The sequence below is a fragment of the Sciurus vulgaris genome, assembly GCF_902686455.1.
Source record: "Sciurus vulgaris genome assembly, chromosome: 6".
In the NCBI taxonomy this organism is placed as follows: domain Eukaryota; kingdom Metazoa; phylum Chordata; class Mammalia; order Rodentia; family Sciuridae; genus Sciurus; species Sciurus vulgaris.
The window spans coordinates 53,087,018-53,104,096 of NC_136466.1; the positions used below are offsets into that span (position 1 = coordinate 53,087,018).

Here is a 17,079-nt window from a genome sequence, read left to right on the forward strand (position 1 = left end):
TAGCTTCACAGTCAAAGCAATACTCTTTCCAGTGGAAAGAACTCAAGGGAACCCAACCCATACTTCAAAAATATTTAGAGTACAACTTGATCTAGCCCTGCCAGTCACCTTATAATACTCCTATTCTTTCAGTAAAGAAGCCCAGAGCTGAGGAGTATTATTTTGTTCAAGATTTATGGACTATTAATGAAATTGTCCAAGATATTTACCACACAGTGCCTAATCCTTATGCTCCTCTAAATGCCTTGTTGGCAGAATGTAGATGTAGATGGCTTGGTTTTGCATTCCACTTGAAAGTGAATTGCAATTACTTTTGCCTTTGGATGGATAAAGCCCCTGTCAAAAACAGCTCTTTGATACTGGTAGACAATACTTCCACAAAGATTTAAAAACTTGGCCATAATCTGTGGGGAAATGTTAGCTAGAGATTTGGGAATGTTGCAATTAATCAGAGAACATTGCTACAATATATCAATGACTTGTTGATCACCAGTCCAATTTATAAACTTTGCCTAGAAAACACAATTTGGATTCTTAACCACCTGGCCAAATGTATCTATAAGTCTTCTAAGGCCCAAATTTGCAAGGAATAAGTTATCTACCTAGACTTGCAGTTACTGCAAGGACAATGATACCTAGTGTCTGATCAGAAAAGGCCATTTCCAGCATTCAATACCCAAATTCTGTAAAGAACTACTATGATTCCTGTGGATAGCAAGGTATTGCAGAATATGAATACCTAATTTTAGGCCTACAGCAAAGCTCCTGTATGAGGTTTTAATTGAGATGAATCTCGAGTCCTTAATTTAGACAATGGCATGTCAAAGTGCCTTTAAAATTCTCATGGACCAATTGATGTCCACCCCTGCTTTGGGACTGCCCATCTTAGAAAAGTCATTTAATCTGTGTATAAGCAGCAAGGAATTGGACTAGGAGTTCCTGTTTAACTGCAGAGAGAATTTTTCTCTCCTGTAACTTATTTCTCAGAGCAATTACATCCCATGCCCAAGGAAGGGCCTCCTCTCTCCAAGGAGTAGCAGCCACTTGGGACATGCTAAAGGAAACTGAGAAACATACACTTAGCCAATTAATTACTGCATATGTACTACATCAATTCTCTTAACCTTGTTGGAAAAAAGAGAATGGACACTGGTTGACTGCAGGAAGGTTAGTTAAAATCAGGTTGCCTTATTAGATGACTCAAACTAGACTTTTAAAGCAGTATCAACTTTAAATCCAGCCATCCTGCTCCTTGCAGGTCCTGAGCCTCCAACCCCATATAACTGTGTAGAAGTTGCTTTTGTTCTTAATGTCTTTTTTTTTTTTTTTTTTTGTAGTTGCAGATGAACAACGTGCCTTTATCTTATTTGTTTATTTTTGTATGCGGTGCTAAGAATTGAACCCAGTGCTTCACATGTGCTAGGCAAGCGCTCTGCCACTGAGCCACAGCCCCAGCTCCTCTGTAGAAGTTCTGGACACTGTCTCTTCCTGCTGACCAAACCTGATGGACCAGTCATTTGAACATTCACACTGGAAACTTTTCACAGATGGAAGCAACTACATAGACCATGGAAAATGCAAATGCTAAATATGCAATAGTGACTTTATAAGAGGTCTCTGAGTCAAATTCCTTCCTGGCAGGTAAGAACACTCAAAAAGACAAACTAATAGCCCTCATCCAGGTTCTTGAGTTTGCAAAATAGAAAAGTCTAACATTTAAACTAATTCAAAATATACCTTCTTGACCATCCACACCCATGGGGTAATGTAGAAAGAGAAAGGGCATCATGTCTCTAATAATAAGAACATAAGACATTCTCAGGAGATATGCAAACTTAGGAGGTTGTCCTCATGCCAAAAGAGGTGGCCGTCATACACTGTCCCAGTCATTAAAAAGGAAATTCCATAATCGCCAACCAGGCCACTAAATTAGCGATGCACAAAACCTTGCTTTTGACACTTTTAAGACCTGAATTTCACTTGACTTGTTTCTCTCTGGAATATTTGGAGAATATTTGTGGTTTAAGCTACTAAGGTTTTGTATAATTTATTTTATTAGGGAACTAACACAGGGCTACTCAGGATCCAATGTCAACTAAAAAATAATCCCTGAGAGCAAAGATCCTCCTTTCATTAGAGGTGATAGAAAAGCATCTGTGATCACAGTTTATGTGACAGGTGTTAGAAAAAACATACACAGCAACTGATGGGAAAACAGAAGAAAATTTGCTTCATAACCAAAGGTTGAAGGATTCATTTATCATTCATTTATTTTGTTAAGTGAGGAGGCTAAGATATTTGATGAAAATGAGGAGAAAAAGATGGTAGGTTACTTGAGGAGAATATGAAATTTTAGAACTTCTGCTGAAAAGAACAGTTGAAGGCTTTATAAAGGAAACAAAATAATGATATGTATGTAGTGTGGAGTTGGGGTTGAAGATTATGACCTATAGGATCTTCAATCTGAGGTTAAGCTTACTTTGCAAAAGGTTCTAGCCATTGGAATATAAGAATATATGTAATTGGAATTGGAATATAAGATTGAGAAGCTGATGGCTGAATCTGGGATCTCAGAGAAGATGAAACAGAAAGAAGAGTTGAGAAAAACAGTAAGACAATTCTTATAATTCTGAATGAACAGGAACTAGAAGAGAATTTAGGCTGATTAGGGAAAGAACAACAATCAAACTGCATAAAATTTGTGGAAAATGCAACTGATTCTTCCACCAATCATGGGGGCTCAGGGAGCAGCTGCTGTCTTGATTTAAGCCTAGTTCATGTATTCCAGTCCTGCATTGGAGAGCTGCAGCTAAGGGTGGGAGAAGGGTAATTACCTAGAAGGAAACACAGGTATACTACCATGAGAACAGTGAAAGGCCGCTATAGTAGAGACTGTTGGTTTTCTACAAAGTCAGTCATTCTTCCAGGCTAAATGATACCCTATTTTTTTGAAGGAAAATAATGATTACACATCCTAGTGCTATTGTTTGGATATGATGGGTCCACCAAAAAGTCTTTGGATTAGGCAGTACAGGAATGTTCCGAGGTGAAATGAGTAGATTATCATGAGAGGTGTAACCTCATAAGTAGTTTAATCCATTTGTTGGATTTATAATTTTAATGGACTATTGGGTGGTCACTGTAGACAGATTGAATGTGGCTGGTAAAGGAGGTCACTAGGGGCATGCCCTAGGGGATTATATCTTGTCCCTGGCTCTTCACACACTCTCTTTCTGGTTCCCTGATGCCATGAGCTAAGGAGCTTTCCTTCATCACCCCCTTCCACCACAAAGTTCTACCTTACTTTAGGCCCAGAGCATCAGAGTTGGTCAACCATGAATTGAGCACTCTGAAATCATGACCCAAAATAAACTTTTCCTCCTCTAAGTTATTCTTGTTGGGTATTTTGGTTATAGTGTGCAAGGCTAACATACGTAGTCCCTCTTGTAGCTAGGAATGATCATGTAACTAACAAATTGGTCAATGATATGTGGACAGAGAGGTGTGTGAAATTTCTCTACTGTCCTCTTAAAGGAAAAGTGTCGTCATTCTGTTTTACTTTATTGCCAGTTGGAACCTGGTGAAATTGTGGTGGGTAAGACAGCTTAAACAATTAGGAAGAGATGATTCCTAGGGAGGGCAGAGCCGTTAGAAGCTTATATCCTGGGATGATTTCATGAAGCTTTCATACCAACTCCAGTTCTCATAAGGAATAAGTAAACATGTACATTTTTAAAGTCACATTTAATGTGGGTCTCTTTTAAAAGCAGTAAAACCAATATTTCAAGTAGTTTAGATATCCAGTAAGACAAGCTGGGAGTACAAATGACCACAGCATAAGACAGAAAGTAGAAATACATAAAGGTACAGGTAAAAATGAAGGACACTGAGAAGAATCACCTCAAATCAGACTGTCAACTTCATAGGAAGTTAGTTTCTAAGCTGTGACAGACTCCAGACTGTCCATAACTGGTAGAGCAGAAGTCAGGGAGTGTGAATATGCGGTCCTTACCAATTATCTGCTGATTTTCCTACTTCATTTTTTGGTGGAGATGCTGGGGATCACACCACCCAAGTGCTTTACCACTAAGCTATCACTTTACCTCTCAAACTTTCTAACCCTGTTGGAAAAAATATTGTAAGGTTCATAATGAAATTGCAATAAACTATAGATGACAAATTATTCAGTGGCTTTTTGTTACCTAGGGCTGCACTATAGCCACTGGTCATATGGGTTTATTTAAATTAATTAAAATGAGATAAGATAAAAACTCAAAGTTTCTCACAGCACATTCCAAGTGTTCTTGTGGTCACACGTGGCCAGTGGCTACTGTCTTGGACAGCCAGATGTAGAGCATTTCCATCACATCGGAAGGTTCTTTTGGACTGCTCCAGATAAGTTTGAGAGTTGTAAGCCTTGCTTCCACAGTCTGTATATAATTCAAGTCCAAAGAGTGGTTCCTCAACCTATTCTATTTCCTAAAGGAGACTCTCAAAACTGGTATTGTCAACAGAAATCAATTGGCTTAGCCCTGCTAAGATGATGCTGCGGAATTATAAGTCCAGAATTCTTCCACAAGGTCAGGTCACCAAGTAGGCGGTAGAAGCACGCGAAGGGAAGCAGGCAAAGACCCCGACGTGGAGGCGGGAGACGGAGCCGCGAAGGGGCGGTCACTGTCACGAGGATGGGGGCGGGGCCGCGCGCTGGGCGGGGCCGCGAGAGGCGGGCCGTGGAGGCGGGGAGGCGGGGAGCCGGCGGGTCCTCGCGCCAGCCAGGCTGTGCGTGCTCACGTGACGGGTCCGCGAGGCCCAGCTCGCGCAGTCGTCCGGGCGAGCGAAGATGGCGGCCGAGAGGGAGCCTCCTCCGCTGGGGGACGGGAAACCCACCGACTTTGAGGAGCTGGAGGACGGAGAAGACTTGTTCACCAGCACTGTCTCCACGCTAGAGGTCAGACTGCGTCGCCATGGGTTCCGCGCTGTGCTGCTCCCCGCGTCTCTCCCTTAGGTGCCTTTCCCCTACCCCAACTTGTCCCTTCTCACCCCCAGGGTTTGCAAGACCAGGTGGGTGACACCTGTGACGGACTCCACCTCAGGTACCTGTCATTGGGCTGGGCAATGGCCTGGGCGGCAAGGCCTCCTCAGGAGAGCAGCCTGCGGGCCTTGGGGACCGACCTAATTCTCTGAGGGGCCGGGAGCAGCGCCCGTTCCCCTCTGCCAGCCCTTCTCGGCGTCAGTGGCACCTCTTCTTCCAGGCCAGAGATGGTCTTGTCTTGGGCGCCAGCGCGCCGCTCGTCGCTCTCCTGGGGCTTCCGTAGCCCTTTTGGAGAGGTGCTGGGCTTTTCTCTTCCCACGGGAGGGTGTGCCCTGAAAGGGGGAGAGCAGTGAAGTGAGCTCAGAGTGGCCGAGGGTCCGCAGAGGAGCATTTGGGTGCACTTTTTTTTTTTCAGTCGTGGCCCTTAGTGGACTTGCTGGTTCCCCTCGAGGTAAAAACCTCTGTTTTGGCTATTGTGGAGGTAAGTGCATTTGCCCATTTTTGTCAAAGTTCCTAGACCTTTTAGAGGCCACCGTGTTTAGAAAATTTTTAAAGTTGAAGAGAGGGAATAGTTCAGAAAACAGCTTTTTTTTTTTTTTTTTTTTTCTTTTAAGTTAACAGGGGAGAAATAGTAACAGATCTCCACTCCTTTTTCCTCTTTTCTCGCATGATCAGCGATCTCTGAGGCCGTGTTCCTGTTTTTGTCAAAGGAAACACCCTCTATGAACTTAACTGTATTGGACCCGCCTATGTCTAGTTCAGATTTGAATTGCTTTACATTTTACTGAAAACATACACACCTAAAATCCTAATTTTAATTGTTTATTAAAATGTAAGCAAATTTCCCAGAAGGTTATTTACAGACTGTACTTACATATAAAGTACTATCTTGGTCGTTCATCTCTGCACCAAATTAGTTGGAAATTACTATAGAATATCTATTTTCAGAATTTTTAATTACCTGAGACTGGGAATTTCCTGGAACCATTTTCAGCACTGACCACATTCTGCTAATTGGAGGTGCAAAGTTCTAGCTAAACCCCACCTCCCCTCAGATCATAGGTTCCCTGGAACTAGGGATAGTGTGTTGATCATCTTTGTGTTCCTCACAAAACCTTGAACATTTGCATTTAGTAGATTTTTACTGAATTGTCAAAAACCAGGATGTCCTAAGAGTTAGTGAAAATTATTTTTCTGGATATATTTTGGGGGCTTCTTTTCTTTTTTTTTTTTGCCCTTTATGCATGTTATACAGCTACATTGATATGTTGAAAGAGCTGTATTCCTTTTGGGGAATAGAAAAAAATTTCCCCCACCACAAGGTTCAGAACAAACTTGATTGATCTATCTGAACTAATGTGAACCTTGTTTGGAGTGAAGTAAAAGAAATCATATTTCTCACATGGATGGGAATTTTTAAAAAATATGTTTGACTATTTTTTCAGTGAAAGTGTACAAAGTTTGATTAGGAATACCTTAAATTTATCTTGCATGTGAAAGTTGTAACTAAAGTTGATGTTAGTTATTCATCTTAAACACCATATTTTGTAAATTCATTCAAGTTACTAATTTTAAGAAAGTAGTGTAGCTGTGAGATTTGTAAGTTCAGATTTATTTTCCTTCAAAATGTTTGAGGAGCTGGATGTGGTGATGCATACCTGTAATCCCAGCAGCTTGGGAGGATTGCAAGTTTGAGGGCAGCTTCAGAACTTAGTGAGACCCTGGCTCAAAATAAAAATGGCAGGGAATGTGGCTTAGTGGTTAAGTGCCCCTGGGTTCAATTCACAGTACAAAAAAAAAGTTTGGGGAAAGATATATAGCAGTATTTCTTAGTATACCAAAACTGCTTTACAGGAATCCTCTTTGAGTACTTCACTTTTCTTTTAAATGGTGCTTCTCAAACTTTGTATCAGAAAATTCACAGTGTTTGGGTTGGAAATGCAGATGCCTGCACCTCACTGGAATATCCATTTTTAATAAGTGCTCTAGATCAGAGCTTTTCAGACTTTATACCTAAGTTACCTTGGGATATTGTTGATGTGCAAATAATAATTCTGTAAAGCTGCAATAGGGCCCATTATTCTGTATCTTTACAAAGCTCTCCTTATAGTGCTTCTGATCCATAGAGAACGTAAATTGCAAGGCCTAAGTGATGCTGATGCAGATCATCTGCCTTCAGTGCTTATTACCTAAGAAAATGTGTTTTACCTAAACTGTAAATTGAAAGACTTATAAATGAATTCTTTTTAATTTAAAAAGAAAAAGTAAATCAGAGTTTTTAAAATTATGTCATTCATATAGAAATTTTTTATTTGAGGGTATTTGATTTAGAGTGGGGGGTCAATTGAAATTCATGTACGTGAAAATCATACACAACTTCAGTGCCATAATTATACAGTTTGTAATGCCTACACATTAGTTTATCTATACATAGTTTTTTAACCCAGTTTTAAACTCATTTCCTTTAAGGGAAAAATAAACCTCATTTTCTTTCAAAATTAGAAAGTCACATAAAACTGTATTAAGTAAATAAAAGCTGTTTCAAATGTCTGCTGTATGTTTCCATTGTGATTATAAGAAAGTGGTGAGAGGCTAGGTTTGGGTTAGGGAAAGGAATGAGAAGAGAGAGAGAAAGAATCCAGCTAGGTCCCACTTCCCCCATCCTCTGCCACCTTCCAATTGTTCATCCAGTTATTAATGAATTAATCCATTGATGAGATCAGAACCTTCATGATTTAATCACTTCCCAAAAGCCTCACCTATGAACTTTATTGTGTTGTGGGCCTAGTCTTTAACACATAAGTTTTGGGGGAACACTTCAGATCCAAACCATAACAGTCCTGATCCATTTTGTAGATGGCATTAGGTAAAGGTTCAACTTCTCTATTTTACATGCATCAGTACAGTTACTCCTGCATCATATGTTAAAAAAGTTTGTCTTTCTCCCATTGAATGATGGTCTTGGGATACTTGTCAAAAAGTCAGTTGACCAAATAGGTGTTTATACCTGCTTCTTTACTAATCTAAAATTTAAGTCAGCTGAATTTAAGATGTATACCAGTTTTCCTAACATTATCACATCAAAATGTTTATAGAGCATTTTAACTAGAATGTCTAGATGAGGCCTTAGAATTCCTTTCCTAACATCTAATCCCAGGCTATAAGTGCCCAGAAGACAATATATTTGGTTGACTTCAGTAAATACTTGTTTACTCTCTGCTGTAGTATTTTGTTTTGTACCAGGGATTGAACCCAAGGGTGCTTAACCACTGAGCCATATCCCCAGCCCTTTTTATTTTAAGACCGGGTCTCACTGAATTGCTGAGCTTTGAACTTGTGGTCCTCCTTCCTCAGTCTCCCAAGCCTCTGGGATTACAGTCTCTACTATAATGTTTATATGATAATACGAGTACAAAGATGAGCTAAACACTGCAAGTCTTTGAGGATGGATAATCTCCAGTAGAGAAGGAAAAGATGTACAGAAGATTTTGATATAGAGAGATTATGATTATATGATCTGAAAACATAAAATGCCAATAAAATGAGAAACTAATTCACATTCCTTCACACATAGTGAATGAACAATAAATATTTCTATTAACTTGGAAAAACTAATTGAGAAGGTAGTGAGAGATCTTAAAGGGTGGAATGAAATTTTAAAGTGGGAGTGTTCCTAGGGTCTCTTTACGTTTGGTCCCATTTAGAGGAACCATAAATAATTTTGAGTAGCTGAATGTAGGATGTGTTACAGGTTTACTATGTAGTAAGACTGTGAAGAGTTCTCACATCTGTTATGTAGGCAAGTAAAAGCTATGGAAGATTTGCATGGTTGTAGCATGTTACCTAGGAAGATTAATATAACTGCCTGAGGAATAAATTTTGAATGGCAGGTACCGTTGGTGGGTTGATAAATTGGAAGCTCTGTTACAAATAATAAAAGAAAGGATTTGATTCAGTAACAGATTAAAAGGAAACATTTGTATGGCTCCCTCCCTATCATTTTTAGATCAAAGAATTTCAAATTTATTTCATTGAATATATGTTAGACCAATAAAGATAATTATCAGACTGGTGGTGTAGCTCAGTGTTAAGAGTGCTTGCCTAGCATGTACAAGGCCCTGGGTTCAATTCCCAGCACTACAATAAGTAACTAAAAATAACAGGTAGCTAGAAATACTAGATGGGCTAGAGATGTAGATTTGGGAGTCTGTCATAAATTTGTTAAATGATATAGCCTCCACCTTTAAAAGTACTAAATTTTCAAAAAATTATTATAAATTACCTATGTTTTATAGGAAAAAAACCCAGTGAACAGATATTTAAAGGCAATAGCATGAAAAATTACTAGAAAGGAATTTATGAAGAAGCATAACTCTAGTTGACTCCCTAGGCAATAACTCTACTACTGAGTTAACCCATCTTGTGGTTTTAATATACACTCCCTAATGATTAGTGATGCCGAGTATCTTTTCATATGTATATTCGCCAGCTGACATTTCTTTGATGAAATGTTCTTTCATATCTGTTGTCTATTTTAAAACTTGGGTTTCCCTATTAAAATTTTTAGGATATTTCATGTAGTCTGAGTATGAATCCTTTGCCAGATATGTGTTTTCTAGGTATTTTTCCCATTCTGAGGCTTGTCTTTTATTCTATTAACCTTTTCTTTCACAAAGCAGAAGTTTATCATTTTGGTAAAAGAACATTATCCTTTTTCATTGATTCTGATTTAAATGTCATATGGAATATGAAATCCTTTGCTAACTTAAACACAAGGTCACAAGGTTGGTTTTATTTTCTTCTTCAATATTGATAGTTGGTAGGTTGATCATGTAGGCCTAGAATTCATTTTGAGTTAATTTGCTTATAAGGTATAGCCTTTCTTTATTGAGTTGTATTTGTATCTTTGTCAAAATCAATTGACTATTGTATTAGCCAGCTTTCTGTCAATATAGTGAAACATCTGGCACAATCTGCCTGTGAAGTAAAGAGAATTATTTTGGCTTATGATTTTGGAGGTTAAAGTCCAATATTGGGTGACCTTATTGGTTTGGGCTTTTTGTGAGGACAGCACACCAGAGAACATGTTATAAGCAGAATGGTCACATTTAAAGCTAGGAATAGGGTGAGGATAGATGGGGGTCCTGTAGTCCTTTTGAGGCCATATCCCACATGGCCCCACATTCTAAAGAGCCACAACACTTGACAATAATGTCACCCTGGAGATGGAGATGCAGCCTTTAATATATGGACTTTTGGGAGACACTACTCATATTCATACCACAACAACCTTGTGTGTATGGTCTATTTCCGGACTCTGTTTCCTGATCTGTTGACTATACTTTTGCCTTTCTACACTGTCTTTATTATTATAACTGAGTCTTAATATCAAGTAGTATGAGTCCTCTGATTTTGATAATAAAATCGTTTTGACTGTCCTTGTTCTTTTGTCTTTCCACATGATTTTAGAATCAGTTTACTGATTTCTATCAAGAATCCACTGAAATTTTAATTGGGATTGCATTGAATCCGTAGATTAATTTGGGAAAAATTAAAATTAACACGTTAACATATATTAAGCTTTCTTTTTTTTTTTTTTTCCAGTACTGGGGATCAAACCTAGAGCCCTGTGCTTGCAAGGCAAGCACTTTACCAACTGAGCTATCTCCCCAGACCCCTATATTAAGCCTTCTAACCACATGTGCAGTCTTTCCATTTTCTGGATCTTAATTGATTTATCAGTGTTTGTAGTTTTCAGCATATGGACCCAGCACTTTTGATAGTTTCTACTTAAGTATTTCATGGTATTTTGTTTTGGGTTTTGCTGATTTTATTTCTTTCATTTTACATTAGTTCATTGGTTGCATATTGACCCGGGATGCTATGCTAAAAACTCATTAGTTCTAGTAGGTTTTTATGTAGTCCTTGGGATTTTCTATGTAGATAATTTTGTTGTCTGTAACTAGAGTTTTATATTTTTTGTTCCAGTCTTTATGTCTCTTTTCCTCTTGCCTTATTGTACTAATTAGGACCACCAGTATAATGTTGACAAGAAGTGGTATTAGAGGATGTAATTTCTTTTTTCACGGTTCTAGGAGAAGAATATTCTTTTTCTTTTATATATATTATTTGTAAAGTAAGTGTGTGTGTGTGTGTGTGTGTGGATAAACATCACCTGGTTAAAGTACTTTCCTTTCTAGGCCCTTTTTGAGAGAAACCAACATTCATCTCATAAATAGATGTTGATTTTGACAAAAGATTTTTCTGAATACGATGTAATTATCACATAATTTTCTTTATAAGGAAGATTATAGTGATTAATTTTCAAATATTGAATAAGCCTTGAATTCCTGGGATAACCCACACACATAATGTATTTATCCTTTTTATATATTGCTGGATTATTTTGCTAATATTTTGTTTAGGCTCTTGTTTCTATATTCATGGCAGGTAATTGTGTATAGTTTTCTTTTTCTTGTAATGTGTGTCTGATTTTGTATTGGAAATGCTGGCCTCCTTAAATGAATTGGGGATTCTTTCTTCTTCCATATTCTTGAAGAGGCTGTGTGGAATTAGTCTTATCTTCCTTAAATGTTGAAAGAACTCTCTAGTGAAATCTGCTATAGTTTTGTTCAAAAGAAGACTTTTGACTACAAATTTAGTGTTTTAAATAGACTATTTTTTCCTGGTGAACTTTGGCAGTATGTATATTTTAAGGAATTTGAACATTTACTCTCAGTTGTACAATTGAATAGTATAAAGTTTTTCTTAATACTCTTTACCATTGTATTATTGTGTCTATGGAGCCCATGGGTGCCTTTTCATTCTCGATATTGGTAATTTACATATTCAGAGTTTTTTTTTTGTTGTTTATGTGTTTTTATTTTAGTCTGACTTGAAGTTTGCAATTTCTTAGAATCTTTCCAGCTTTTTTTTTAGCTTTTGTTTTCATTAATTTTTTTTTTTTTTTTTTTTTTTTTTTTTGTATATTTCTGTTTTGGATTTCATTGATTTCTGTTCCTTATTTCCTTTTTTTCCCCTCCTAGCTTTATGTTTAATTTGCTCTTAGTTTCTTAAAATAGAAGATTGGATTATTTATTTGAATCTCTTTTCCTAGTATTTGTATTTAGGGATATAATTTTCCATGTGACTTTGTTGACCTGTGTGTTAATTAGTATGTATGGTTTAATTTACAAAATTTGAGAACTTTCCAGACAACTTTCTGTTACTAATTTCTTGTTAAATCTGATGCTATGTAGTCTGGTTGGATGGAGTATTCTAGAAATGTCAGGTCAAATTGGTTAAAAGGGTTTTTCAGGTATTCTCTGTCTTTCCCTACTATTTAATTGTTCTGTCAATTATTGAGAAAAATGTGATGTCTCCAAATATAATTACATTTATTAACTCTTCTTTTAATTAAATCAGTAGTATTTAGCAGTATTTTGAAGCTTTGTTAGTCACAGACATTTAGGATTCTTTTATGTCTTTTTGTTGAATTGATCCTTTTATCATGCCGTTTATTGCTAGGTAGTAGTCCTAATTCTGAAGTTCACTTTGATGTTTGTAAAGCAGTCTACTTCTATTCATATGACAGTTTTTGCATTTTGTATTTTTAACCTACGACTTTACTAGTGTGTGTGGGGGTGGGGCAGCATCTTGTTGTGTAGTTAACTTGTTAATTTTGTGTTCAATCTAACCATTTCTCTTCTAATTGGTATGTTTAGACTACTTATATTTTAATGTAATTACTGCTGTGGTTGGATTAGATCTACCATTTTATATGTTTACTGTTTTTGCTTTTGCTCTTCTATTTTTCCCTGTTTCATTTCTCCCTTTTTCTTTCTTTCTTTTTTTTTTTTTTTTTTTTTGTACCATGGATTGAACCCAGAGACACTTAACCACCATCCCTTTTTTAAATATATTTTATTAGAGACAAGGTCTCGCTGAGTTGCTTAAGGCCTCACTAAGTTGCTGAGGCTGGGTTTGAACTTGAAATCCTCCTGCCTCAGTTTCCCAAATTGCTGGGATTACAGGCATGTGCCACTCTGCCCAGCATCATTTCTCCTTTCTTTTATCTACTGGATTTTTTTGTGTACCTCTTAAGAAATATGTATTTTAATGGCTACTCTAGAATTGCAATAGGCATACTTAATCTTTGATGTTCTATTAGAGTTAGTGTATTTCTATGAATAAAATGCCACATAATTAAATTTCTATAAATTTAATACCACATAGGTTCATTTGCTGCCCCCTTTTATAATTTTCATATGTACTAAATATTGATATACTGAAAACCTTACCAGACAATGTGACAATTTCTATTTCCATTAGTCATACCCATTTAAAAATAACTTGTCTATCCTATTTCTCCGGTTAGTTGTTATTTTTGAGATTCTTTAATTCTGAAGGTCCAAGTTTTTGTTACTTTCTTCTATTATGTGTTTTCAACCTGAAGAACTTCTGTAAGTAGTGTTTTAGAGTTGCCCTAGTGAAAACAAATTCCTGTAGTATTCTTTCATTTGAAAATATCTTTATTTCACTTTCATTGCTTTGTTTGTTTGTGGTACTGGGGATGAAATGCCTTCGGGTTTTTTAGTTTTTGTTTCGGTGCTGGGGGCATTGAAACACATGCTAGGCAAGTACCATAGCACTGGGCAATATCCTCAGTCCTTTTTATTTGAGACAGTTTCTCCCTGAGGTTTAGACTGGCCTCAAACTTGTGATCCTTTTGCCTTGACCTCCCCAGTAGCTAGCTCTTTCCACATTCTTGATCTGATGGTATTTTTAGTGGATATGAAATTCTTAGTTGAAAGGTTTTTTTTCCTTTGGCACTTTAAAGATTTCATGTCACTGCTTTCTGGTCTGATCTGTGATTTCTGATGTGAAATTTGTAGTCATTCTAGTAGTTTTTCTAAATGTAGTTTTTTTTGTGATTTTAGTTGCCTTTAAGTTTAATTTTTTTTCTTATCAGCCACTTTTTATGATGTAACATAATTTTCTCAGCAGTTGTCCTGTTTGGAGTTTGCTTGTTCTTTAATCTGTAAATTTATGTCTTTCATCAAATTTGAAAAATTTTTTCCCATTGTTTCTTGAAATATTTTTCTCCACTGATTATTTTTTTGTGTCTCTTTCTAGGACTTTGATGACATAATTTTTTAAAATATTATTTCAAAGGTTCTGCTATTCTGTTAAATTTTTTTTTTCACAATTTAAATTGTATATTCTTTGTTGATCTACAAGTTCACTGACTTTCTAATCTCAACACCAGTAAAAGGTCTAAAAATTTTACTCTCCCTATAAGCTAACAGTTTAATCTGTTTTATGGTTGCTGGAAGAAAACATGATAAAGGATTTTATTACTCAAAGCATAGGAAGCAACGTAAGCATCATGTTTGTGACAGTCTGTCCATTGTGTCCCAATAAGGTTAGGTGGATGGGTCCAGGTGGATTCTGTACCATTGTGCAAGCTGAGGAACTTGAGCTTGGGGTTTGCTAAATCATTGGTAATTGGCCATAATCCTGCCTGTTTGTAGTGCTGGAGAATACATAATCTTTATAATACTATCTAGCATTATAGTACTACCCCGTATATTACTACCCAGTATTCTTGCTTTGAAGAGACACCTCTCTTCCAAGGTTATTTACTATACGAACTTTCAAGAAAACATAGTCCAGAACAAGGGAGTAAATTCCCTTGTTTACAATATGTACAGAAACTTGAGACACCATGGAAATTTTGGTAGACTGCTTTGAGTCTCTTCTACTGTTCTACATATATGCAGCTTGGAGGTAAGCCCATGATTTATGTAGGTTCATTCATAGAATTAAGAGAATCTTCCCCAGAATTACTCCCCCCACTCCTGCCATCTCACTCTTCACTTCTTAGGGGTCTCTCTTAGTTCTTCTGGCCAGAAACAAAACTTCTCTGAGTTTTAGCTACCTGAACTGTCACATACTTGCTCAACTTGGGCCAGTCTGGCAGGAAAGCAGGTCAAAGAAAGGAAAAAATATCAGTGAGGATTTCTGCCCCTTACTCCTCAGACAGAGTATTGCATCTTCTTTTCCTGGTTCACTTGGCTGGAGAATTAGATTTTCTATTAGGATTTTCTGTGTTAGCACTATTGTCACTGCTGATATCATAAAGCTAAGACACTGTATCTGCTTCAGGTCAGTGCCAGAAAAGAGAATGGGGGTGAAGAAATAAAAATTCTCTAGGTTACAGGGGCCATTGTGTTATGGCCGGAAATACGAAGTTTTTCTTGGAGTCATTACTGTTCACATCTATAACAGTTTTCCAATTGGCAATATCCTCAGGAAGATCCAAAAAAGATTTCAAGAAAAAAGTTGAAAAACTGACCCTTTTAAGAATCATTTTTCACATTTTGACTCCTCCTTCAATCTGTCTGCAATTATTTATTTTTATATGATTGGCTTTTGCATTTTATTCAGTGTTCTTAGTGTTAATCTTTGAGGGAGAGAGAGAGGCTGTAATGGGCGTCTTTGATCTTGGTTGGAATCCAAAGCATCACTTTTTAGTTTGAGATATTAGCAGAAATCTTAAAGTTTTGTATTAAAACTTTCTGCACACTATGAGGTGATGCTGTGAGGGAAGAAAATACACCCATTCACTAAGAGTACTGTTGCCTACTCAATTCATATCTTGGACAACTGTAGTTCTGATTGAACAGTACCTTGGCTCCAGATAAAGAGGCCATCAATGTTCCTTCACCATTGCTTCCTCCTCCCACACCATTCTATCCTTCTACTGGAGAATAAATTGCACTCACTAGGAACCTGGAAAACTCATGGAGAAGCAGGGACAGACATAAGTAGGTCTTTAGAGCTTTTACTGAGTCACTGCTCCATGGCTGCTCCTTAGCAGTAGAAAACAGCCTTCCACATTGCTAATAATGAATAGACACCCAAAGGGAAAGTATGCCTCATAGCCTTTCCACAGCAGTAGGACTGCTGCTACAGTAGCCTTCACTGCAGTTGCCCACCACCCACACCATTCCTATCCCACACTCCACTCTTAAGCTCTGCGCTATGAGACAAAAGGGTTGCTTTTGGTGTTATATAAGTATGTTAAGTTTTTGTTATTCTAATTCTTTTGTCAGAAAACTATAAATATCCAAGATATTAGCATAATATAAACATTCATTATTATATGAATTCATTATAGATTATAATCTGCATGTATTATAGTTGCATACTATATTAAAATCTTTAAGTCATATCTATTTTAAAGAACTAAAGAAAAAAATGTTCACTCAGTTATTCAGAGTTTTGCCATTTACAATTTGCTCAATTTATTCCTCTTCAGCATAATTTCCTTTTAGCATTTCTCTTAGAGATGATCTGTTGAAGATGAATTCTCTTATTTCTGTTTCATCTAAAAACTTTCACTTTTATTCCTGAAGGTTATTTTCACAGTTTATAGTTTCTGGATCAGTTGCACTCTTTCAGCACTTTAAAAGTATTCTTCCACTGTTTTCTAGCTTTCATGATTTCTGATGAGAAACCACAGAAATTCAAATTGGTGTTCCCATGTAGAAATGTGTCTTTTTTTCTCTAGGTCCTTTGAATTTTTAAAAATATGTCATTTTTAGCAGTTTCATGATATGTGTAGGCATAGTATTATTTGATTTTATCCTCATTGAGGCTTACCGAACTTCTTATTATCTATAAATTTATTTCTTTTCCAAATTCAAGACATTTTAGCCACTATTTATTTAAATACTTCTGAAATAGTCTTTTTTTTAATATATACCTTGATTTTATTTATTTTTATGTGATGCTGAGGATCAAACCCAGTGCCTCACATACACTAGGCAAGCGCTCTACCACTTGAGTTACAACCCCAGCCCCATGAGCAGATGTTTCATCCTTCCATCTGGGACTGAAGTAGCATGAATTTTAGGTTCTTTATAGTATCCCACAAATCCCCGAGGCCTTGTTCATTTTTTTCCCCAATTTCTTTTCTCAGAAGTTATCTTTGTTACTCAGATTGAATATTTTCTATGAATTTGAAGTTCACTGACACTTTT

The 17,079-nt window shown here is 36.9% G+C and overlaps 1 protein-coding gene across 2 annotated transcripts in view; it reads left to right on the plus strand.

The window, feature by feature from the left end:
* Positions 1 to 4,777: 4,777 nt before the first annotated feature.
* The window catches only part of SNX2 (sorting nexin 2), a 71,213-nt gene continuing 58,911 nt past the window's right edge, over positions 4,778 to 17,079 (plus strand). Inside the window, exon 1 of one of the 2 annotated variants that reach the window (XM_079145669.1) lies at positions 4,778 to 4,948. In XM_079145669.1, coding sequence (XP_079001795.1) covers positions 4,841 to 4,948 — 108 coding nt within the window. In that variant the 5' untranslated portion in view covers positions 4,778 to 4,840. Of the gene's footprint in view, positions 5,006 to 17,079 lie in introns of both variants that reach the window. The other variant, XM_079145670.1, reaches the window with a different exon arrangement.